The 25528-nt window shown below is 45.1% G+C and overlaps 2 protein-coding genes across 8 annotated transcripts in view; one reads left to right on the top strand and one right to left on the bottom strand.

Annotated features, from left to right (window-relative positions):
• Positions 1 to 265: 265 nt before the first annotated feature.
• The window catches only part of LOC119177288 (uncharacterized), a 148105-nt gene continuing 122842 nt past the window's right edge, over positions 266 to 25528 (top strand). For 2 of the 6 annotated variants that reach the window (XM_075878344.1, XM_037428737.2), the window contains exons 1-3: positions 270 to 503; positions 3485 to 3593; positions 21486 to 21607. In XM_075878344.1, the coding sequence (XP_075734459.1) occupies positions 399 to 503; positions 3485 to 3593; positions 21486 to 21607 (336 nt within the window). In that variant the 5' untranslated portion in view covers positions 270 to 398. Of the gene's footprint in view, positions 504 to 3484; positions 3594 to 21485; positions 21608 to 25528 lie in introns of all 6 variants that reach the window. The other 4 variants (XM_037428738.2, XM_075878343.1, XM_037428739.2 and 1 more) reach the window with 4 other exon arrangements.
• LOC142775890 (uncharacterized) overlaps positions 23004 to 25528 on the bottom strand; it is a 30630-nt gene continuing 28105 nt past the window's right edge. The window contains exon 4 of one of the 2 annotated variants that reach the window (XM_075878347.1): positions 23004 to 23433. The gene's annotated coding sequence lies outside the window, so the exon portion shown is untranslated. The remainder of the gene's footprint in view (positions 23434 to 25528) is intronic. The other variant, XM_075878348.1, reaches the window with a different exon arrangement.

Raw genomic sequence — 25528 nt, 5'->3', positions numbered from 1 at the left:
TTGTTTATGTCAGCTTTGTCCCCCTTTCCTTTATAGATCATGCTCATCCTGCTAAGTTTCCATCCATCGGGAACTTCACCATCGATTATTATTGTGCTCACTGCCTCTCTCAAAGCCTGCTTAGACTTCGGACCTAATGTCTTTTAAGTTAAGGCCCCTGCTTGCAGCGCCGCGGTGGCGAAAACTGTAGCTGGCCGCCTGCTCCCCGAAGGCGAAGCGGAGAGTTCCGAAACTGAAACGTTGGCTGTTTCAGCGGCAGGTGTGCTTTGCAGAAGAAAGCACGACCAGTTTTTTTTTTGTTTTGTTTTAGTTGCTGTTTTCTGGCTCTGCCTGTGATAACGATGGTCAGATTTCACAGAATAGTGATGCTAGTATCTTAAGTACGTTACGCGTTTGCGATGCGTAATACTGAAGTCGGCGTTAGTAACGTCCCTGCATTTATAGTGAAACTATGGAAGCTTGTCGAAGACGAGAAATACAACAACCTAATCAGCTGGAGCTCGGTATGTCGCGCTCGTCCCTCTTTGATCGGCTAGGGCTCGGCTAGTGCGTATGTACTACTTCGTTACAAAACAGCATTAATTTCCTTTTTGGCCTTCTCGGCACACTCCTAAGAGAAAGAACTGCCGTCAAACGGTCGGCCGATACACTCTGCCGGCACTACCTTTCGCTTTTTAATGCTGCCGGTTTATACGACATCTCGTCGAACCACCAGCGTGAAGGCAAATTTCAGCTCTGCCCGCTTTGTTGGGAAAATGGCACTTCCCGGCAATGAGACGGCTTGATTGATTGATTGATTGATTGATTTGTGGGGTTTAACGTCCCAAAACCACCATATGATTATGAGAGACGCCGTAGTGGAGGGCTCCGGAAATTTGGACCACCTGGGGTTCTTTAACGTGCACCCGAATCTGAGCACACGGGCCTACAACATTCCCGCCTCCATCGGAAATGCAGCCGCCGCAGCCGGGATTCGATCCCGCGATCTGCGGGTCAGCGGCCGAGTACCTTAGCCACTAGACCACCGCGGCGGGGCAATGAGACGGTGCTCGTATAGTTACAGCTCATGTGAATGTGTAATCGTCAGATGCACTGAAAGGAGTTCGTATAATCTATGGAATGCGTTTGATAATTGAAGAACGATGTCGATCACCTGTGTGTGCTCTAGGGTTACTTTTCTTTTTCCGCGTTCCGCTTATTGCTTAGGGTGTAGTAAACCGTGCTCCCGAATCATACATTTTTTATGTAAAGCTATGATTAGCGGCTGCAGCGATCTGGCAGTGCGATTTAATCGGGCAGTAGCATCTATTCTGGCCCAAGTTTGCTGCTCGATTGTTGGCGCTGCCAAATTAGTGAACCCGAATGTGTTATGTTTTTGACACTTGGTTTAAGCAGTCAAACTCTCTCGCATTGTCTTGCTATTGTACATATTTTTGATGCACTTCGCTTGCCCCCTCCCTGTGTGCAGGCTGTCTCATACTTGTGGAAAATCTAGGAGCGCTTGGCATCGTGATGCAACTAGCGCTGCAATCGCGTGCCAGTAGCAGCTTACGCGTGTGCAGACGCTTCAAGGATGTAGAGTTGAACCGCGTCGTCTGCTATGGCAGCGCGCGTGCGGCATTGTCAGCGCACATGCGGGAACTGGACCGATTCTCAGCACTAATCATTTTAAAAAAAACATCTGCGCCGCAAGATGGAATACGAAAAACAAAGAACGAAAAACTCGCGCATGCTTTCTTTCTTCGTGTCCCGTCTTGAGGCACAGTTTTTTCAGATGTTTCTGTACCAACTTGCCAAACTTTCAATGCTTGTTGACACTAGAGGTTGTGCAATGCCAACCTCTCAGCCCTTATTTGCGTTAATGGGGCACTAGAAACAGTATTTGACAGCATACCTTGTTTTCTCTATCAAAACATCCTGGTGCTGTGTACATTCACGATTTCCTTCATTATGAGGAAAACACAACAATGAGCATGCACGGTATCTGCTTGACTTTACATAAAATAAAGTACTCAGTAGCGACTGCTGAGAAGCTGAGCGTTTTAACACAAGAAAACAAATGGGAATGAATCCAAGGATGATTTAGGATAGAACGACCACCTGAACGTGTTTATTCTCGACGATATTTGATCACAACAGAAAGGACTTGCGGCGCCGAAATGCACTCGTGATGGTTCCAAGTGCATGTCCCCAGTGGTAGCGATGATAATGCTCATACTAGATAGCATTCAATGGTGTCAATGTCAGTGGTGTCATGGTGTCAGTGATGTGTTCTGCCACAGCATGGCCCCTTCGTTGACAATGGGGGCATGGCATCACAAGATCCAGATTGAACTGAATAAAACCGGGGCTCGTCTGCCTTACGTTTTTCAGTTTCATTTTTCTTGTTCAAAAAGAGCACTACTGCGTTGTTTGCCTGGTTTACGATCTCCCGTATATCTCTTGTAAAAACTACACTACGTTTCGGAGCCGTCTAGTGAGTCTTGTGGTAATCAAATGTCGTCGTAAAGAGAAACGTTCAGGCTTTTTCCTCAACTAAAATATTACTGAATTTGTTCCCATTTGTTTTATCGTGTTAAGCCAGTGCAACAGTACAACTCTTACTGATGAGTGTTTTTTTATTACAAGTCAACGCACATTAGGTGCTAAGTGCCGCGTCTTGCTTGTCAAAGGGTACTGCGGTGCACTCACAGAGAAGAAATTTTCATGAATGCACACAACACCACCGTGTTTTGAGAGAGCAAACAAGGTATGCTGCCAAATTCTGCTTGTATATCACCCCATTATCACAAATAAAGGCTTAGAGGTTGGTGTCGCACAATGTGTAGTGCAGATTATCGGCCCAGTTCCAGCACTAACAACAATATCCGCGCGCTGGGCAGCAATGCAGCAAGCAAGAGCCGCTATAGCAGACAACGAGGTCAAAAACTAGACTCCTGAAGTATGTGCATGTGCGAGCTGATGATAGCACGGGGTTGCAGCGCTGGCCGCATCGCGATGCCACGCGCTTCGAGATTTCCCCTAAGTGTGAAACAGCCTGTACATATGTCTGTGTTCTTGATGTATTAATATCGGTTTTCAACAATGTCTTATTTAACAACTTACTGTCGTTTTCTTGTAGGCGGCCCGCTTGCATAGCCGTAAACTGAGCAGTTGGGATTCTATATGAAGTAAAAAGAAAGTTACTTCAAAGAAATTATCATCTTGTGCTACTTTTTAATAGTTGAAACTATGTTTATTTGATCAATATCAGTTGTTAAAACTGCTTTATTCTTTTCTGCGATCCACCAGCTTGTTCTCGAAGTGCATGCTGTGTTCATAAGCATGTTATCATTAAATTAATTTTGCCTTTAAGTTCTCTTTTACATTTGAATTGTAAAGGTTATGCACTCCATCACTGGCTGCCATACAGTGTGTTTGTAATTGGGCAGTTCAAATAATTGATCGAACTTCAGTTGTCACGTTTTATTTTTATTGTTAATAGACTGGACAGAGCTTCATAATACACAATCAGACACAGTTTGCCAAGGAACTTCTGCCTCTCTACTTCAAGCACAACAACATGGCAAGCTTAATCAGGCAGCTAAACATGTGTAAGTATTTTTGTTTTGAAATGACTTGATATCTTATGGCATTGTAAAAGTTTAATCAGTTCAGTGATTCCTCTCATCTGCTGCAAACAAAAAGTTCTCATCAGGGACATGGCCATCGTTGATATGTGCTGACCTCAAAACATCGCTCATACCTCCAATGGGAATTGGAAAGGCATGTATGCAGCAAAAAAAAAAAAAAAAAAGAGGGGTGTATGTAAAAAGAGCATCGAAAAGAGAATGCCACAATTGGCGTTCAAAGCAGTGCAGCTTACCAGCAATGTATTGAACTTGTGGAGAGAGATACCACAGCAGGCAGCCTCTTCAAATAGACAGGCATTAAAATTGTAGGTTGATAAACTTAGATGTAGTTGTCATAGGGGAAATAGATGCAGCAATCCTGATGAAAAGAAAAATGGGGGCAGGAAGTGCTTGTGAACCACACAATATCAAATTAGTTTACTACTGTATAGCCTGCTATGACCTCTAAAATACTCATTTCTTTATAATAACTATAATGAAGCAATCTTCTTCATAATATATATACTTTGTATGTAGATGGAAGGGGACCAATATAAGAACGTATAATTTGGAGAGAATGGAACATGCTTTAAAGAATATGTGAAGCCTAGAAGCAGTGAAGAGAAAACTGGGATTAGGCAAAAACAAGCCGTGTGCTCGAAAAGACAACGAACTTTATTGACTGTAGTTTTACATCCCAGAACCATGACCTGATAATGAGGGATCCTGTAGTGGAAGGCTGGCGTGCAAGTTAGGCCTCCCTACATCAACATATTTTCTAATGATAATTTTCAATTAATAGTCAGTGCTATGGTTTGTCGTTTGTGTGCCTTCGCTTTTTATTTGTTCTTGTTGCACTGTAACGTAATGATACAAAAAAAATTATTGAAAGGATTTTTTGCAATATTCCACTCATGCTTTAATCTTCTAACTGCTGTAGTAGTAGAAGTGAGCAGGGTGTACAGGACAAGGAATAACAAAATACAAGAATTTCCTGAGAAATCTCATTTGGATTCATTGTTTACAAATGAAGAAAAAATTAGTTTCTTGTGTTTATATACAGGATGTTCTTTTTTGAGACAGTATAGCTTTTTAAGGATGATAGTCTTTCTTGGGATACTTCGATGCAAAAATTTTGGTCGGTCTATCGGTTAAAGTCAGGCGGTCGGGCAAGCAGGCAGGGCGAGCGGGCGGGCGGGCGGGCAAGCGGGCAAGCGGGCGGGCGGGCAGGTGAGCGGGCGATTGGTTGGTCGGTCGGGCGGGTGGGCAGACAGGCAGCTTGTCTGTCTGTCCCTCGAAACGATACTCGAAACGGCTAAATTATTTACTAATGAAGGTGGAAATTATTCTCTTGGGTTTGTATACTGGGTGTTTTTTTAGGCAGTACACAAAGACGATAGTCCTTCTTGGGATACTTACGTCGACGGATATTTAGACGTAAAAAAATGTCCCAAAACTGCCATATGATTATGAGAGATGTCGTAGGGGAGTGCTCCGAAAATTTCGACAACCTGGGCTTCTTTAACGTGTACCCAAATCTGAGCACACGGGCCTACAGCATTTTCGCCTCCATCGGAAGAGCAGCCACCTCAGCCGGTATTCGATCCCGCGACCTGAGGGTGAGCAGCTGAGTACCTTAGCCACCTGACCACCTCGGCGAGGTATTCTGTGGTGTGTTTCTTTATACTAGAAAAGGCATACATAGGTAATTCCAAGGACCGTAGTGTTTATCACGCTGCGTTGACAATGCAACGCTATGTACGAAAAGGCAAGTGTTTTCTGCGCTTGCTAGGACGACACAATGGTGGAACCTACCCGTCGCCGCATTCTACACCTTGTCACCTCTGAGACAGGCACGCACACCGCACGCTTGATATATCAGAGGCCATCCTTTCATTTTCCAAAATAATTGCCAGATAGCGCTCATGTCTCTCGCAGCGTAGAGTGCCTCGATATGCTCGTTCGCCTCTTCTGCTTGCATTGAAGCACTCTCAATGCAGCGCCTCCAGAATACCATTCGACGGATCAAATAAACATTTTGTTCTCTTTCTCCAGACGCAAGATCGTTGTCTTTTGGCGACATTTCCACTGAAACATGCAGATACGTGGCCAATTTTTCGTAAAAGTCCTATGGCAGCAAGAATCCTGTTGTTTTTGCACACAAACTCCATGTCGAGGGGGAAATACTTTTCCACAGGTAAAGTGGCAAAGTTGTGAATAAGAAAACCTTATTAATTAACATATAGGCAGGTGTTTATATTACAAAGGTATAGTATGTGTCAATTATATATTACAAAGGTATAGTATGTATCAATTTATGGCATATCCATTTTCTAGAAATCACAATAAAAAATTCACCCATCTTTGCTGAAGGGAATCATGGGTAGGTGTGAAGCAGCGGGCGCTAAGCTTACATTGGTGACAGTGTTGGCGCTGCAGCACTCATTGCGGCAATGCACAGGAGACACAGTGATGAACCAGTGTTTTTTACTGAAACTTGCCAATCGCTGATAATGGGCAATGAGAGGCAAGAGTCTGATTGGACACAAAGACCCGTAGTCCGCTTTAATTAACCCACACACAGCACCCCGCCACATTGGTGACAGTGTTGGCGCTGCAGCACTCATTGCGGCAATGCACAGGAGACACAGTGATGAACCAGTGTTTTTTACTGAAACTTGCCAATCGCTGCTAATGGGCAATGAGAGACAAGAGTCCGATTGGACACAAAGACCAGTAGTCCGCTTTAATTAACCCACACACAGCACCCCGCCACATTGGTGACAGTGTTGGCGCTGCAGCACTCATTGCGGCAATGCACAGGAGACACAGTGATGAACCAGTGTTTTTTACTGAAACTTGCCAATCGCTGATAATGGGCAATGAGAGGCAAGAGTCTGATTGGACACAAAGACCCGTAGTCCGCTTTAATTAACCCACACACAGCACCCCGCCACATTGGTGACAGTGTTGGCGCTGCAGCACTCATTGCGGCAATGCACAGGAGACACAGTGATGAACCAGTGTTTTTTACTGAAACTTGCCAATCGCTGCTAATGGGCAATGAGAGACAAGAGTCCGATTGGACACAAAGACCAGTAGTCCGCTTTAATTAACCCACACACAGCACCCCGCCACGGTGGTCATATGGCTAAGGTACTCGGCTGCTGACTTGCAGGTCGCGGGATCGAATCCCTGCTGTGGCGGCTTCATTTTCAATGGAGGCAAAAATGCTGTAGGCTCGTGTGCTCAGATTTGGGTGCACGTTAAAGAACGGTGGTCTATATGTACGGGGTGGCCAGTGAACGGTTGTGCAACGTGAGCAGTCAGTTTTTTCAATCAAGAAATGTGCTAGCAGACGCTGCCTGTGTCATCATTGCGAGGTGAGTGAGGGGGGAGCATAGGAAAGGAGAGAAAGGTGAAGGGGACCCATATGCGCAATAGGTGTGTAAGCACTACTGGGAGGGATGTCTAGAGGAAAAAGAGGGGGCAGCGAGCATAAGCTAGCAGCAGATAGTGCCTGCGTCGGTGCTGCGAGGCGAGAGAGCGGGGAGCATAAAAGAGAAAGGGCATGCGCATGTGCTGTTGAGTGCAGATGCCACCAGGTCAAGCTTGCTCATTTGATGCTTCGCATCTAAAATTGCACGTAGTATTAAATACTCATCATCGAACTGCAAGGGTGAAATCAAAATCGATGGTGCTCTGTGTGCACGAAGGGCAGCCATTCCGCTATATTTGACCACACACTACCCATAATAAAAGAGTGACAAAGTTTGAAGGACGCTGCCCCGTTTTTGTGAAAAGCTTCAAGTTGTCTCACTTGTGCCCGCACGTCGCCTTATTTCTGCATGTCGTGTTGCTTAATTGCTTATCTGTTTTCTTTTTTTTCAGTGCACGAACCCCCCTCCCCCCACAATATTAATTTTTATTTGCCTGGGATGCATAAAACTGTCCGACAACCAGTGTAACACTTGTTCCTGCAAATAGGCGAAATGGATTTTTGTGCTGCTTCATAGTTTCACGCTAAAAAAAAATGGCTGTGCCGTAATTCAGTTATTGCAAATGAGTTCTACGGGAACCCGCAAGGTGGCAGAAGGGTTGAGAATGGGAAAGAATACAACTATCTGCTTGTAGCACAAAGCTACAAAAAAATCTATATGAATTTCTCAAAAAAAAAGCCTCTTAGTTGCTGAAAAATTCGTCTTGATCATGACCCTAAACTAGGAGGAATTTTCCGGCAACTAAGAAGCTTTTCTTGTGGCTTCGTGCTACAAACGAGTGATTATCTTCTTTCTCTTTCTGAATTCAGTTATTCATGGGTGTGCAAGTGAGAGCTACGGATAGTCTTATTGTTTAGCTTGGTTCCCTGTTCGGTTATGCTTCTCGATGCGTGCAGCTCGTTCTTCCTCCGTCTCCACAGCTTGCTTCCTCCTCTTGGTTTAATTCCGACTATGATGTGTGGCTTCAATCAGTCTCTCTGACTCACTTTTTATATCTGTCAACAAAACCCGCCAAGCTGTTTTTTCTGCTTATGCAATGCAATGCCGGCTATCGCACAAAACAGATAGGTCCCAGCCACCGCACACAAACATTAAGCCATCTACTTGTGTATTTCAGAATGCCTGTCGATTTCTCTGACCATTCTGCTTCAGCACACATTTATTCAGGTTTTGTCACTTCACTGTTGTGTGTCATTCTGGCGTTCGGCTGTGCTTTATGCATGCCGGGTGTGATCAGTTTTGATTTCGCCCTTGAAATTCAATGATGAATATCTTGAACTGCATGCAAGTTTTGTTACTTACAAAGAGAAATAACACTGGTATGCCCTAAATTGGAATGCACTACAATATTTTAATATAAACACCTGCCCTCAAGTCAGTAAATAAAAAGTTAACTTATGAGTTTTTGTTAATTAGTCACGTCAACATAATTTTAGCAGCGAGAACGTATTGCCACCTGCTTATATAGTTTATGTGTGAAAACGACTGGAGCCTGACTGTTGTAGTATAAAAAAATCAGTATTGTCTAAAAAAACACCCTATATGTATTTGTATGTGTGGCGGGAGAAGCGCTGACAACAGTTGACTGTTGGAATGTCTCGACTGTGCGGAGAATGTATGCATAATTCAAAAGTTGTGTTGGCCAAGAACGGGATGAATGTTAGCAGGGAATGAAGTGAAAGCATTGAGGACACTGTGATAGTAACTTCATGCTTGGCCTTTTATTTTTTTATGTTCGTCTTTATCTACTCTTTGCTGTATAAAAGTACCTACTAATCTACTGACATATTATCCTTAAAGGGGCTGACAATCAATTTTTATCGTCCCTGTTTTTTTTTTGTGTGCAACAGAAAGCTTACTGGTCAGTGAATCTACTCACGGAATGGCGAAGTTAAAAACGGCGCGAAACATTTGGAATCGGAATTTTTTTATGTGCAGCGAATATGAAGTCATGTGCACAACAGGTGGTCAAAATTAATGTAAAGTACCCATTCACGATGCACTGCAGAATCATATGGTGGTTCTGGCATGTAAATCCTCTGTACTTGAGTGAATTGAGTGTCACTGTGGTGGTGTGCAACTGTTTGAGATAAAGAAGTATAGTAGCTTGGAAATTATGGTGATGGCAGTGGGTCACTTAGTAGCACAACATATATTTGTTATTGAGTGCAATATTTGCTTAGTGATGATGTGCGAATTGCATTGTAATTTCATTATGATCATTGATTCTCATTAGCCACTTGTTTATAGTCTTGCAGTGGGGCTAACAAAGTGGTGGGCGGAGCCATTGTACAAGATATGCTCTGGCATGCCCCTGTTGGCTGTGACTGTAAGCTGCGTAAAAGCAAAAGTAAACTATTCTTTTTTTTATATTTTATAGTAGAGTGTGCTTGAATGCACAATAATATTCCTAATAGCAAAAACAATGGCTTAAGAATACTAGCGATTCATTTATGCACCATTGCTGCTAAGCTACACTTTTTCATCACTGTAAAGTGAGTGTTGCGAATGCCCCAAGTGCATTCTACAAGAAGTGTGTGGCTAAGCATTTCTTTTGTGGGTTCTCGTTGTGGGTTAGGTTTCTACTTATGGCAAAATAGGTTACAACCCACGTTAATATATACATTTATGGCCTAATTTCTACACATTAGTTAAAGACTACATGTAATGTCTCCCATGCCGTCCTGGGCTTTATTGTCTGTTGGCTTCGTAAAGTTTCATCTTAAAGAGACCCTGGTTGAATTCTCCTTTTGTACTAAGTGCTCTTGTGAGACATTGTGCAAATGACACTGGCCAATTGAGTTGGCTCGTGTGACAGGGCTATTGTCAGGTGTTGTGAATTGGTCTGTCTTTCGTTATTGAATCTGGTTTCGTGATACAAATTTCATTGAAAACTGAATAAGGCCAACAGTTTGCAGTTTTCTGGCATCATTGCTGTGCGATAGCATTGACAGTGGCACTTGTCACAGTAGCGTTATGAGGCATTTGGAAGCTTTCAGGTGGAAGCTGTATTCTTCTACTAATAGCAAGTGTTGCATTGCATGCGATGTCCTGCAGACATGATACATATATGTGGAACATCACTCATTGAGTTCAAGTGCTATGCTCAGTTATGCTATGGCCATCAGTGCAGCACTTTGAGCTAAGTTCTCAATCTTTTTCACCATACCATACATAGTAGCGGATTCAAAAGGTGGCGAGGGGGCACACATTAATAGTCTTTATGCGAAGAAGCAGTTTTTCTGCTAGTAAAAACAAAAAGTTATGACCACGCCCCCTTTCCAATGTTACTTCAGGTGACCTGCCCCCCCCCCCCTAAATTCAGTGGCAGCATCTGTTTCTGATTATACATCTAAGCAACTAGGAGAATAGTGTATTTTTCTTAAAGGGCCAGCAAACAGGCACAGACTTTCCTTTTACACCCCCCCTCTCCCCGAACAAGCTCGCCAGTTTGAACAGTATAGTGCGGCGATCGCATTTTCTGAATAGGGTCATTCCATGCCAAACGTCCCAGCCGTTTTGGGAATCATCTCAAATGTGTTTGAAAAAAGTCGTGCTGATTTACTGCATTGAAAACAGTGAAACGGTACAATATTGTTACGGGAAGGAGACTGACTCAGAGGGGTAGTCACCGATGTATTTACGGCCGGTTAGGCGAGCAGCGCCAGCCACACAGATTAGCTCGCGCCAGTCTATCTGCTTTGTCTTCTTCAGCTCCATTCACTGGCACGTAGCATGACCCCCGGCGGCGGAGGCACCGTCCCGGTGCTTTAAAGGTCATTATCTGACGCATTATTGTAGGGCTTGATCCGCGAGACGTGTACAAAATCACTGGGCCGCATGGCAGATGATGATGGACAGATTGGGCTGATCTCGTAGGTGATAGGTGTTACTTGACGTAATATACGGTAGGGTCCCGTGTAATGAGACTAAAGTTTTTCAGATAGGCCCAGCCGACGATGAGGGGACCAGAGTAAAACGAGGGTACCGGGAGCGAAATGTACGTCTCTATGTTCCGCATCGTACCCACGGCATTAATTGGTTTGCGACGCCATCAGCCGAGCGCGAGCGAGCTGACGGGCATGATCGGCTCGCGCAATCGCGTCGCGGGCATACTCGCTGGTGGACGAGGTGTGAGCTGAGATGACTGTGTCCGGTGGTAAAGTCGGCTCTCTTCCGTACAATAAGTAGAACGGCGAAAAGCCCGCTGTGTCGTGACGGGATGAATTATACGCGAAAGTTGCGTAGGGTAAGGCAAGGTCCCAGTCTCGGTGGTCGGGCGACACGTACATAGCGAGCATATTTGTTAAAGTGCGGTTAAATCGTTCCGTGAGGCCGTTTGTTTGAGGGTGGTAAGCGGTTGTCACTGTGTGTTGCGTGGAACAAGAATGCAGAATGTCGGCGATGACTTTGGATAGAAATGTACGGCCACGGTCTGTGAGAAGCTGTCTCAGAGCACCGTGAATTAATATAACGTCCCGTAACAAGAAGTCAGCGACGTCGGTTGCACAGCTGGTCGGTAGAGCTCGCGTAATAGCGTAGTCTGTAATAACGGCTATCCATTTGTTTCCCAGTGTTGATGTGGGAAAAGGACCAAGCAGGTCTAACCCAACACGGTAAAATGGTTCCGCGGGTATGTCAATTGGTTGAAGATGGCCAACGGGTAGCAGCGACGGTGTTTTACGACGTTGGCATAGGTCACATGTGGCAACGTATCGGCGTACCGAACGAGCAAGGCCTGGCCAGAAAAAACGGCGCCGGACGCGCTCGTACGTGCGGGATACACCAAGGTGTCCAGCCGTAGGGGCGTCGTGAAGTTCGGTGAGAACACAGCGGCGCAAATGCTTAGGCACAACAATGAGAAGGTCGGGCCCGTCTGGTCGAAAATTGCGACGGTATAGCTCACCCTTTTGGATGACAAAGTAGCGGACGGAAGCATCATTTGTGGAGGATTCCATACGGCTGATGATGTCAAGCAGCTCTGGATCACGCTTCTGTTCTTCCCCAATATCAAGGAAGTCAGACACTGACAAGATAGAGTTCTCCGTGGGCTCGTCGGTGTCCTCAAGATCGTCGACAGGGTACCGGGAGAGGCAATCGGCATCATGGTGTAGGTGGCCAGATTTGTAGACCCCCGAATAGGAAAACTCTTGCAGGCGCAAAGCCCAGCGACGAAGGCGGCCTGATGGATCTTTCAGAGAGTTGAGCCAGCAGAGTGCGTAGTGGTCGGTAACTACCGAAAATGGGCGTCCGTATAGATAAGGTCGAAATTTTGCCACCGCCCATACAAGAGCCACGCACTCACGCTCTGTTATCGAATGGTTACGTTCAGGGGCGGATAGGAGGCGGCTGGCATATGCAATAACGCAATCATGGCCATGTTGTTTCTGAACCAGCACTGCACCCATGCCATGCCCGCTTGCATCTGTACGGATTTCCGTAGGGGCAGCAGGGTTGAAGTGTGCCAGAATCGGAGGGGTAGTGAGAAGAGCGATGAGAGTCCAGAACGCAGAAACCTCTTCGGAGCCCCATGAAAATGGGACTTCTTTCTTGAGGAGCTGCGTAAGCGGCCTCGCTATGTGCGCAAAATTTTTCACGAAGCGTCGGAAGTAGGAGCATAGTCCGATAAAGCTGCGTACATCCTTCGCAGATCGTGGTACAGGAAAGTTTTGGACGGCGCTGATTTTTGCCGGGTCTGGTTGTACATTGTTGGCGTCTACTAAATGGCCAAGCACTGTGATTTGATGGCGTCCAAAGTGACATTTGGACAAGTTGAGCTGCAGGCCAGCGCGTCGGAAGATTCCCAGGATGGCTGAGAGGCGCTCTATGTGAGTTTCAAATGTTGGTGAAAAGACGATGACGTCGTTCAAGTAGCACAAACAGGTGGACCATTTGAATCCTCTGAGCAGGGAGTCCATCATTCGTTCGAAGGTGGCTGGAGCGTTACAAAGGCCAAAGGGCATGACCTTGAACTGATATAGGCCATCGGGGGTGATGAATGCTGTCTTTTCACGGTCCATTTCATCTACCTCTATCTGCCAGTAGCCGGAACGAAGGTCTATGGAGGAAAAAATAGTGGGACCCATAGAGGCAATCAAGCGCATCATCTATTTGTGGCAGAGGGTAGACGTCTTTTTTGGTAATTTTGTTTAGGTGTCGATAGTCCACGCAGAAACGCCATGCACCGTCTTTCTTGCGGACTAGCACTACAGGAGAAGCCCAAGGACTGCAGGATAGCTCAATGATGTCCTTGGCGAGCATTTTGTCGACCTCACTTTGGATGATGTGATGCTCGGCCGCCAACACCCGATATTGACGCCTATGAATAGGATGCTCATTACCAGTGTTTATGCGGTGGCTCATACCGGTAGCTTTCCCCAACGGACGGCCGCTGATGTCAAAAACGTCGATGTAGGACAGCAGAACCTGGTGGAGCTCATCAGTCTGCTGTGGCGTTAAGTTAGAAGCAATCATCGAAGTAATAGCGCTGTCGGAGCAAGTGGCAGATTGATGTTGAGCGTGGGGGTCAGAAGGGGCGGCCATCGCGAAAACATCTAGCGCATTGTCTTCTAAGGTGCAGAGCAACGCCAAAGAGATCCCTTGTGGCAAAACTTGAGGTGTTAAGCTAAAGTTGACTACTGGGAGGCACGTAGAATTTCCTGCGACGGACAGAATGGTGTGCGGTAATGTAATGCCACGGCTTATGAGGACATCGGTGATAGGGGTCAGAACATAGTCACCGTCGGGAACTGGTGGTATTGAGATGAGCTCTATGTAGGTCAGTGTCTGTGGAGGAAGGCGCGCGTGTCCCGTTGTGCAGAGGCGACTCGGCCGTTGTGTAAGAGGTTCTGTTGCGGGCAAGTGTAGACTGAGCGTGCTGGTCGAACAGTCTATGAGGGCAGAATGCGCGGACAAGAAGTCGAGGCCTAAGATTACGTCGTGGGGGCATTTATTAAGGACGGTGAAGAGAACAACTGTGTGTCGATCCGCAATGCTCACACGAGCGGAGCACATTCCATCGATAGATGCTATTCCACCATCCGCAACACGGACGAACTGAGTGGTCGCAGGGGTGAGGACCTTCTTGAGCTTGCGGCGAAAATCACTCGTCATCACGGAAAGTTGGGCGCCGGTGTCGACAAGAGCAGTGACATGTACGCCGTCTACTTGTACGTCTATGAGGTTCCGTTTTGTCGGTATCGTCAAAAGAGGATTTTCAGTCAGTCCGAGCGATGCAGCGCCACCTCCGGGGGCTGCAACGCTTAGTTTTCCGCCGGCGAACCTCGTGGGAAGGCGGGGAAAGATGGTCGGCGGGGCTGTGGAGAACGAGACTGGCGACGTTGGGGGGATGGAGAGCGAGAGTAGCGGTGTTCAGAAGCAGGTTCCTGGGCAAAATGGTCGCGGCTGGTCTCATGGCGATAGGCAGGACGTGCATAGAAGGAACGAGAGGACGGTTGTGCAGAAGGACCCCAGCGACTTCTGCAATGGCGAGAAATGTGCCCGATTCCGTGACACGAAAAGCATATCGGCTTGTCATCGTGTGTTCGCCATGCGGACGGATTACGGAACGTTGAGGGAGAGCCGGTAGGGAAGGGACGTGCAGGCGTGTATCGGGGCTGGTAGTCTGTGCGGGGAGGCGGTGAAATAGAGTGAATTCCCAAGCTGGCGATTGCCTGCCGGACGACTGCTTGAATGAGAGGCAATGTAACTGGCGGAGAGGGGTCAGGGGACGTTGGTCCCACCTTAGCTGGAGCAGCCGCTTCAAGCTCCTGCCTGACGAATCGCGTCAAGTTGTCACAGGTGTCTGGTGGATGATATGTGTCGAGACACGAGAACGTCGCAGTAGTGTTCGGGAGGCGCTGGAACTGATGGGAGATGCGTCTGCTTTTAGTTTGTTGGAACCGGCGGCATTCTTGAATGATCGCATCAACAGATGACACATTGTTGAACACCAACAAGTTGAACGCATCGTCGGCGATACCCTTTAGGATATGCGCAACTTTTTCAGGTTCAGACATATTTTCGTCAGCTTGGTGGCATAGTGAAAGGACAGCCTGAATATAACCGATGTAGGGCTCTGTGGAAGATTGTGCGCGAGTCGACAACTCATTTTTCGCAGCTTTACGATGACCAGAGATGTTGCCAAAAAGCTCACGGTTCTTTGCCTTGAAGCTGTCCCAGCTTGTTATGTCATGCTCGTGGTTATCAAACCAAACACGAGGGGTTCCATCGAGATAAAAGATGACGTTTGCGAGCATAAGAGTGGGATCCCACCTGTAAGTGGCGCTGACGCGTTCGTAGAGGTGTAGCCACTGGTCGACGTCGGAACCCCCGCTGCCCGAGAACACGCCGGGGACTTTGAGCGCGAGAAGTGTCACGAAAGTTGTTGCGGGCGCTGGGTTGACAGGTCGGGCAGAAGGGGGAGCGACCGGAGAGGATGTAGCCGAGTCTTGAGTGGTCATGTTGTAAGCCGCGAGGGAGCGTCCGCTTCGGAGTTCCGTGGCGAGGACGGGGATCGCAGAACTCCACCAAATATGTTACGGGAAGGATACTGACTCAGAGGGGTAGTCACCGATGTATTTACAGCCGGTTAGGCGAGCAGCGCCAGCCACACAGATTAGCTCGCGCCAGTCTATCTGCTTTGTTTTCTTCAGCTCCATTCACTGGCACGTAGCATTATCACCGAGAGAACAAATGTCTGGTCAGGTGGCTGCCTTCTGAACTTCCCGGAATGTCATTTGGGTGTTGTTTGTGGAAAATTTTATTTTAAAAGTACCGCTCCTTCTTTCTATACCAAAGTTGGTCTACGTGTTAAGTAAAGGTTCTTGTGTAAGGTGTTTGAAGCTCAGTAATATTAGTGCAATTTATCTGGCACATACCCCTCCACAAACTTATCCAAAATGTGTTGTGTATTTTTTCTATTGCAATTATACACTTTGTGTAAATATCTGAGTTGTAAATACTTACTCTTGAGAAGATATATTTTCAATAAAAAAAATGCTTCTAGATCTCTCAAGCCACTAAAACTTTCGAAAAAAATTCACTCATGTCATGAAATTGTTATTTTTGTCTATATTGAGACGCAATTTGTGCTATGTGGTAGTGCAATTAAAAATCACCTTTATACTTAAATCGAGAGCAAATAAACAGTTCTTTTCATATGGCAAAGTTTACCATTACATTTTTTTGTTTTAAGGAAGAAAGTAATTTTCGAACTTTCACGCAGACCCCCCCCCCCATTTTGAAAAATAATGCCCGCACCTCTTTCCTTTGCCCGACCGATTCCTCTTGTATGCGCAGTGACGCAAGCCCACCCATGGGCAACTTGACGTACCACTGAACTTGTCGATTGGTCGAAACCGGTCTCCACAAACAGTTGTCAAGCTAACGTCAGTTCCTGTTCCCACCACCCACTACTAAACTGCACCTCGTTTCTTGACCATGTGGTGATGTGGTTTTGGCCACGCAGTTGTCATGCGTATATTTCTTGCATAGCATAGTACCTGCACGCACTGCTCCTGCACGACAGGGTTATCGTCACCCTTGGATGTGTGTGAACAAGGCATGTCACCGTAGGCATCTTGTCTCCTCCTTCTTTTCCCTAACCTCTCTATCTTTTTCGCTCAAACTTTCAAGGCACGTACGCAGTATGGGATTCGTAATAGGAGCATGTGCGACAGTGTAAACCAGGAGCCGGAGCAAGCAGAAATGCATTGCAACTGTTCTGAAGTGGGTGAAGTCACATCGGCAAGCTCCGCCTTCTCCCCCAATGGCAGAGAAAGGTGGGGAGGCGGCGCGAGAATTCGAAACCAGTAGAAAAAGTTGTTCTAAGGAAAACTTCTTGCGGCAGCATGTTCACATAGAAAAAGTGCTTATATTTCCATTCATTACAATTGTTGGACCTTGGGCTTGTTTACTGCCCATTCAAAACCCTATTATTATTGACGGCAATATCTTGGTAGACTTGAGTGCGGTGTCTTAAGCACATTTACCATGACGAAGCATACTGGTAAAAACAGAATGGATCTTTTTATATGCATCTTCACTCAGTTGGAAGTCAAGCCAGAATATATGCTCTCTTTATACATTGTCTCATTCAAGTTCAGCCAAATATTTTCCCATTTCAATGCATGAGTAATCCTTATACATCTTCAGGGATTATGAAACTATACCTCCAATCACTGTCATTAAATTTTTTATAGTTGAGGTTTGTTTTCTAAGTAAGAAGAGATGTTTCCTCTTTGTTTCTGTCTTTTTTGCTTTATGCAGTTTTTCACTGTACAATCCACCACCTTACAAATAGGTCAGGTATTTTGTAGCAGTGCATTATGCCTTATTTTAGCTATTCTTATCATCCACCACCTCAGCCTGTCTGACCCCATTGGTAATACGTAGAGGCTCAATCTGGCTGAAAACCAAGCAGGAAAATCATAAAAAGGCTTCAGTACATTAAAGGGGCCCTGCAACAGTTTTTGAGCATGCTCAGTAAACGCTGCCTATCGGTAGTAGAGGCTCCCGACAACACGCGAATCGAATATTATAGCGCAGCACGCGGCGTTAAATTCACAATAAATGATCGAAGTCAGCTAAAAATTGCTTGCTCTTTTCTCAACAAATGACAGAAGACGCTCAAAAGTCACTCCTAGAAAGCCCATCTATCAGCCATTGGCTGATTTAAATATGGCGCGCTCGATCGTTACAGAGATCGCCCCGGGAGGGGGCGACCTGTCTACGCGTGCGGGCACGATCACACTGAAAAGTTGCACATTTGAAGAAAAAAAAGAAAAAAGTGCTCAAGGTCACAAGACGCTGGTGACATATTTTCTTTGCCCCTTCCAACCCTCTCTGCTTAGCTTCCAGTTCTTTCGTCGGGACGAGAGAAGAGAGAATGCAATTGCAGCTTGAGACAAATTGTAACTCCACTTGCACTGGATGGATTCTTAAAATTTTTGTGGCATTGAGTTTGTGAGGCAATAAGCTTTTCCAGTGAATTGATTCCATGGTTACTTGAAAAGGTGTTTCAGGGCCCCTTTAAAAGCATCACCTCAAGGTCAACAGGCACAAAAATTTTGTAAATATTGAGTGGCAGAAAAAAAAAAAAACTTATTTATTTTAGTTCATTCTTTACAATATTGAGAAAAATTGAACCTTCGATGAAAGCAGCTCATACCTTTACTCAAACTTCCTTTGAATTTCAGTATTTTTACATTGTTTGGGTTTTAGCACTTATCATTTTTTACATGGAATTGTCAAGCCAGACATGAGAGGGCTTGCTAATCACCTTACCAAATGGCTAAAGTTATTGCGATGACTGATACAAATGTGCAGATATGGAGTGAATGTGATTTAAAAAAAAGTAAGCAACTTTTGCCTGCAGTTTTATTTAGATGCAATATAGCTGATTTAAGAAATGAACAAAAGGTTATAAAAATATGTGCATGCTGTGGAGGTGCTACTACTTTCTGTAAAGTCATTTGTGCCTCATAGCGTACGTGTTCCGCACATAGGCCGCATTTAGGGTTCACAATTAACTGTCGAGCAGTAGGTGGCATTGTGCTCGCGAGCGTTTATTACCACCACCATCATCATCATGGTTAGCGTGATAGCACCGGCAGTGACACCTGGCGGCAAGCCTGGGTGCAGCACATGAGAGATGAGCGGTCCTATTTGGCGTGTGGCAGTTGGCGTGAAACACATGTATGCCACGAGGCGCAAGCGACTTTACAGAGATGATAGCACCCTCACAATGCTTACACGATTAAGTTATACCAGCCATCTGGCAATCTCAGAAAATTATTTTGTGCATATGGCTGCGTTTTTGTACCACACATATTGAAAGTAAATCTCCTTTTGACCGGCTGTTTCATACAAAGAAGCATTTGACGTGGCTATTTGCCTTCTGAAAAACGGCCGTATGCGTGCCTGTAGGTGTCTCAGAACTTATACAGGCAAACAGATACGGTTTGCACAGCTGCTGATATATACTGCTATGGCATGTAAGATCTTCAGTTCACAGGCATGGCATGACGTGTATTAGTATTACCAGAACATTGTCCCTGGTCAATTATACCGCATCAGTCCGTTACAGATACTTTAAATTAACTGTGCCTTCTCTCGCTTGCATTTTTATTTGTTACACACAAGACAGTGGCAAAGAAGTATGTACTATATGTTTGGAAGTTCTAAAGGGGTCTTGCAACACTCTTTCATGGTCAGAAAACGCTGTTGATTAGTAGTTAAGGCTCATGAGAACATGCAAGCCATACATTATTGCAAAGTGCATGGCTTGGACTTAACAAATAATTCTCAAAGTCAGCTAGAAATTGTTCCCTCTTCCCTTGACAAATGATGCCATAAATTCAAATGACCACGCCATTCACCCCAAGTCCATAGCCACTAGCTGATTAGGCATTGCGAGCTGCATAGTTACTGCGGCTGCTGCGATACACCATCACATGCCCCCCCCCCCCCCACACAAACAAACACACACACACACACGCACGCACGCATGCACGCACGCACGCACGCGCGCGCGTGCGCGCTCACGATTTCACATTTAAAGTGAGCCGTTTTTTTAAAGAAAAAAAGAAACACTGCTGGAAGTTGTAATGCAATGATGAAAGAACGCTTCTTTCCCCCTTGTCATCCTCATTACTGCGTAGCCTTCAGTGTCTTTTCCAGTCTCTTTTTTTACAGCTTCAATGAAGAAAAGCCATGGCCCATAGCACATATTACACTGGATAAACATTTAGTGATTTAGTGAGAGTGCCTCATTGTAGGTGATTACTGCCACAAGTGCACACGCTTGTTGCTATGTGCCAGGTTGAGTTTAAGATATCCCACGCAGTGAAAATTAATTGCGTTCTCTCTAAGACATTTTTTATAGCCAATTGGGCAGTTTCAGGGTGTATGAACAACATAATTAAATGCATAATCTCTTGGATGGTTGCTTCACTATACCTGATGCCAACAGTGTGTTTGCCAACTGATTTTACTCTCTTATATTTAAGCCTGTAATGCTAATGCTAAAGTAAGTAGAAAAATAGCATTTAAAACAAGAACCTCCAGCCGAAGAGGTTTTTGATAAAGTCAGCGGGTTTGCATTCTGCGTGGCAAAGCATGCATGTAGCTTTAGCAACGGTAAAACATGCGAGAAGCTTATTCATAGTTGTACTTCTCAGCCCAGAATTTGTGCATAACCTTTTTTTTTATGCACACAGCATGGACAAGACGCAAATATACACACTGACAGATTGTCGCATCGAATTCAATTTTACTTGTACCAGAGCGTCAAATCCTGAAGTTCTATAGACAACCAGTCGCGGCTACTGGCGTTATTAGGCCCAACACGTTCCAGTGCTTTCGCAAGCCGGATGCACTGTAACTCACTCACTACACCAAACACAATATTGTTCATATCATCATTAATAAAAATGAGCCAATATGTCGCTCTCTTTCACCACTCTAGTTGCCACAATAAATGCGGCACCTTTTCCGAGATAATGCTGCTGTTCCTTGTATATGGGTTCACTTTCCCAAATTAAACAGCTAGCCAGCATGGCTCATTTTTTGTTATCTAGCTTACAACACATCCACTTCTGGCACATACCACAAGCAATTTCGCAAACATGTCTAGAGATATAAAGAAAAACAGTCGGGCATCAAACACTGAGACTGTACCATGTTGTAATGGCTGTAGTGGTGTTTTGCTAACCTTGGCCGCTGCATATGCGTTGGTGATGTTACTCAGTGGCATAGCTGCTGCGGTGTGACTTGCCCCTGGACAGGTCCATTCCTGAAGGCAGCACCTCTTCTTCCTTTCTTTTTTGGAAAACCCAGTCGTTGCTCCCAAACTCGCTTTCAAATTTATGTTGATAACTCAGTTTAGTGCAATACATTTTATACACATTTTATTATTTGACAGCTTGTCTCCCGAATTTACTTGATAGCCTATTTCTGAAGCTTTTCGCTCTGGTTGGGGAGGGATCTCGTCAGAATATGTCAGTCCACCTTCACAAACCTCCTTGAAGTTGCTTCTTACCTTGTACTTGTTTAATTTTAACTTTTATCCTGAATCCAACACCAGCTTTGCACATTTTTTGGTGTTTTGCACAACATTTTGTTGTGATGGGGGGGGGGGGGGCAGTGGCCTCTCCTTCCTGGTTACACCACTGGTACAGGTGATCCAAATACTCTTATGCATTAATTTTTTGGGCTCTCCTTTGTCTCTAAGCTACAGTCGGTTGTAAAATGAGCTTGGATATAATTTTTAGATCAACTAACACAGACATTTTTTATACTGTTGTTGGCTTCCAAGGCCCATCATGAGACATATGGAGCTGTGAAATTGATTAATTATATTCTTTCCTTACAGATGGCTTTCACAAAGTGGCTAACATAAACCAGGGTCTTAGATCAGACCGAGAAGAAATTGAATTTTTCCATAGCTGCTTCATTCGGGGACAAGGATGTCTGCTAGAATACATCAAACGAAAGGTAGATACTGCAAGCTTTTGTAGCACTTGTTGTTTGTGTCATGTCACCCAAGAGGAGTTGTTTGGTCTTGATGATAATTCATAGTAATAAATTTTAATTAAGAAGGAATCAAATGGTTAGAAAGTGACACAACACAACACTGCATGTATAAGTGTAGTGTCCCTTCATCTTGGTCTTTGTGTTTGTGCTGGGCTAAAAATTTGTCATGCTACATTTTGACTTGTACCTCTTCATGATAGATGTTTTTTTTTTAATCTGTACTCAGGGCTAAAATTTTCTTACTATTTAATACACTTCTGGCCTATTGAGACTCTAATTTACTGCTGAGTTGCTGCGGTTGTGGAGGCACACAAAAATTTGAAACACCAGGCAGAGCTGTTTCAGGTCAGTATTGCAAGAATGTGAGCAGAAATTTTATTTCTGTTCTTTTGATAAAGGAAGATCCACATCAAAAAAGTATTCCTTTAATCTCTGGGAGAATGGCTTTTAATTCACATTTGTAATAAAGAGGCTGTTGAGAAGCATGTTAAATGTGGTATGCGTTCTGGAAAACGTGTGTCAAATTCAACGCATTGTGGAAATCGGTTGCACGTTAAGAAGACGTCTAGCACCAGCCTAAGTGGAATCTTGCCTGCTTTGTGATGTGTATTGACACCTTTGTGTAAAATGAATTGTTGTGAAGTTATTGTGGGCTTACCAGGCAGGCCAACTATACACTGGCAATTAAATAGTATTTAATGGTTTGATGTCATATCAGCACTGATGTTGGAGCAGAGACATGAGCTTTTATCAAAACTGAGGGCACACTAGAGCGCATTGATTTGTACATCGGAAGTAGTGGTCATCAGAGTGTTCCTCCAGGATAGGGCAGCTAGGGCAGCACTTGACTATTGCTTGTGGAGTCATATGTGTACATATGTAATGTTTATTACATTGTTTTGTAGGTGACTAGCCAAACACAATTGATGTTGCCCCAATATCACACCTTGTGGAGTCTTGAGAAATGTCACACTCTCCAAACACATTAAGAAGTAGATGCGATCGGACAAACCAAACAAGTACAGTAAAACATCGTTAATTTGAAGTCACTAGAACTGTTAATAATCTTCAAAATATGCGGTTTTTCGAATCATCAAGACGTGCAAAAAGTGGGATGCAAGGAACTTTGAATTATTGAAAGTATTATCCGCAGTGGTCATTTGCTGTGCCAGGTTGTCTGCAACTCCAAGGGTTATGCTTTCCCGCAATACCTGTGGCCAGTTGTGCTGCGAACACTAGTGAATGGCGGGCAACACTGCTGCCAGCAGAAAAAAAAAATCTCATGGTCAGCTACAATGTTTGTATGTGGGCAAATGTTGGGCGCAGGCTAGCCAGACATGCACAGATAACACCCAAAGACGAAGAGGCATCTCTTTATGTACATATCAACAGACACCAGACTACATGAACATGCACATATACATGTTTGTGGGCTTATGCAGGGGTTTAAGGTCAAAGTTTCTCCACTCAAACTGCACTGTCCAGGAGCATCAATTAGTGCGGCCGACCGGGGCGCTGTCAGTGTTGGCAGGCAGGGTGCATTGTGCTTCCCGAGTCCGTACCACGCGTTGCCTGGCCTAGAAGATAATTGCCAGGGTTATCTCAGCACGGAAGTTGATGCCTGAACTCGCACCTGCAGCCACAACGGGAACAGCGTCACAATGAGTGCCACGAACGTAAAAGGGACACCTCCTTGGACAACGTCTCGCACAGTGATAGGAACAGCAGCCAGCTGCCAGAAATGTCGCGCCATACCAAATCTGGGGACAGGTGGGGCGATGACCAGCCTGGAAAAAACCCGGGACTGTTAAAAACGAGACGAGGCCCGGACAAGCAGGGTCACAACACGATGTCGGGGAGTGGCCCGATGCTCGATTTCCAACACTTTTCTGTGGTTTGCCGACATGTCTCCGTAACTCAAGCGCTTTTCTCAAGGCCCGTGCTTGAACACGTGCATAGTCGTGCTTGATCAGTTCACAATCACAATCACAGTGATTCCCGCAAACTACAAATAAGCCCCGCATACCGATAACAATATACGTCAAAGCTGACAACATATCTTCCTTGTCAATGTTTTGCCATGTCTTCCCCCTAGTTCAAGAACTGCGAGGCAGTGGAGGATGAAGGGAAGGTATCTTCATAGAGTACGTAACTGAATTAAAATCTGGGTGTGTGCTACATGACAACGCAATCCAAATGCGTATAATCAGAGGTAGTCTAGTCATTACTCATGGATATTTGGCTGAGATAATCAGCAGCAACATTGTCTGAGCCACGAATGTATTCGATGTGGAAGTTGAAGTTCATCAAGAGTTGGATCTGGTGTTCTGTTCGTGTATTTGCTTGTGAAGCAGGGTTGGTATGAGTTAGCTGTTGGCGGTCCCATTGCAAAATGAGGTGCTAACTGTACAGGTACACCTGGAATTTCTGCACATGCCATAGACGACACAGCAGCAACTGTTGGTGGTGTATGATCATTGGTTGTTCTCTCCTTATACCTTTTAAACATATAGATATCGAAGACAGTGGTGCGATGGCTGAGATCAATGTCATAGTCTAATGGGCTCTTTTTAACCACCACTTTAAAATAACCCTTCATGTAAGAATAAACATGTTAGAGTTGGCGGGCAAAAGCACGACCACTTTGTCGCTGACGGCCAATTTTCGCTTCCTTGCTTTTTGTCGTAGTACCGCTTGTGGCTTGTGTGCGCTTTGGAGAGTTCTTGAGCTGCCATGTCGCAAGTTCTTTCCAACCGTTGTTTCATTTTAACGATGTACTCGAAGGCTGACTTCATCACCTCATCCAACTTTGGATTCGTCCACAAGACTTTGAGAATGGTCATTTGGCCCCGAACATGCTGGTTGTACAATAGTTCGAAAGGAGAGTAGCCGGTACTTCTTTGTGGCATCTCTCGGTATGTAAACAGAAGAGGGCCTAGGTATCGATCCCAATTTTTGGGTCATTCATGGCACATGAGGTCTAGCATATACTTCAAAGTACCGTTGAAATTTTCAACGAACTTATTTGCCATTGGTTGATACAATGTTGTCAGTAACTGTTTAACCAATAAAAGTCGGCTAAATTCTTTCATGACCGAAAACATAAAGTTGGTCCCACTCATTGACAGTTTTGCTTGGCAAGCCTACTTGGGAAAATATTTCCATTAAGCCTTCTGCCACCATTTTGCTCTCTCAGAGGCCAGACGTACAGCGTCTGGATATTTAGTAGCAAAGTCCACCATCGTTAGAATGTATCGATTGCCCTTATGGAATATCGTTGAAATATGGGCAACGGTGTCTGTCCCAACATGGGAAAAGGGCTTCTCCATGATGGGCATTGTGCCATGTGGAGCACGGCCAACAAGATCCCGAGGTGCAGTCCATTCACACACATCGCAGAATTTCATATACCGCTTCATTTCAGACACCAGGCCACCAGGCCAGGCCAGTAGAATTTGGCGAGAATGTGGTTTGGTGTCAAAGAAATTCCTGGATGTCCTGCGAGAATATCCTTATGTGCAAGCTTTAGTACTGTCTCTCTTAATTGTACAGGCACAAAAAGCTGCTTCAGCTCTTTCTTGAACAATAATTCGTGTCATCGGTACAGAGTTCTAACATGTCTCATGACTGTCTACGGTAATTTTTTTCCCCACACTTTCATAACACCATTGTGAAGTCGCGTCATTTCGTTGCAACTTTTGCATCACTCCGTGTATTGCTCCATCTGCAGTTTTCAGTACCGAAAATCTGGAAGTTACGGTGACCCCGCTACTAACTGCAGCAGATGATCACCGCAGGTTCACGCTTAGCGAGCCACAGGGCCGCGACTCCGTCACTTACTCGCGTGTAGTGCACCGCTCCGCGCGCGCTTAACTAATAAGG

This window comes from Rhipicephalus microplus, chromosome X (assembly GCF_043290135.1).
Source record: "Rhipicephalus microplus isolate Deutch F79 chromosome X, USDA_Rmic, whole genome shotgun sequence".
In the NCBI taxonomy this organism is placed as follows: domain Eukaryota; kingdom Metazoa; phylum Arthropoda; class Arachnida; order Ixodida; family Ixodidae; genus Rhipicephalus; species Rhipicephalus microplus.
This window is presented reverse-complemented; position numbering and strand designations above follow the sequence as displayed.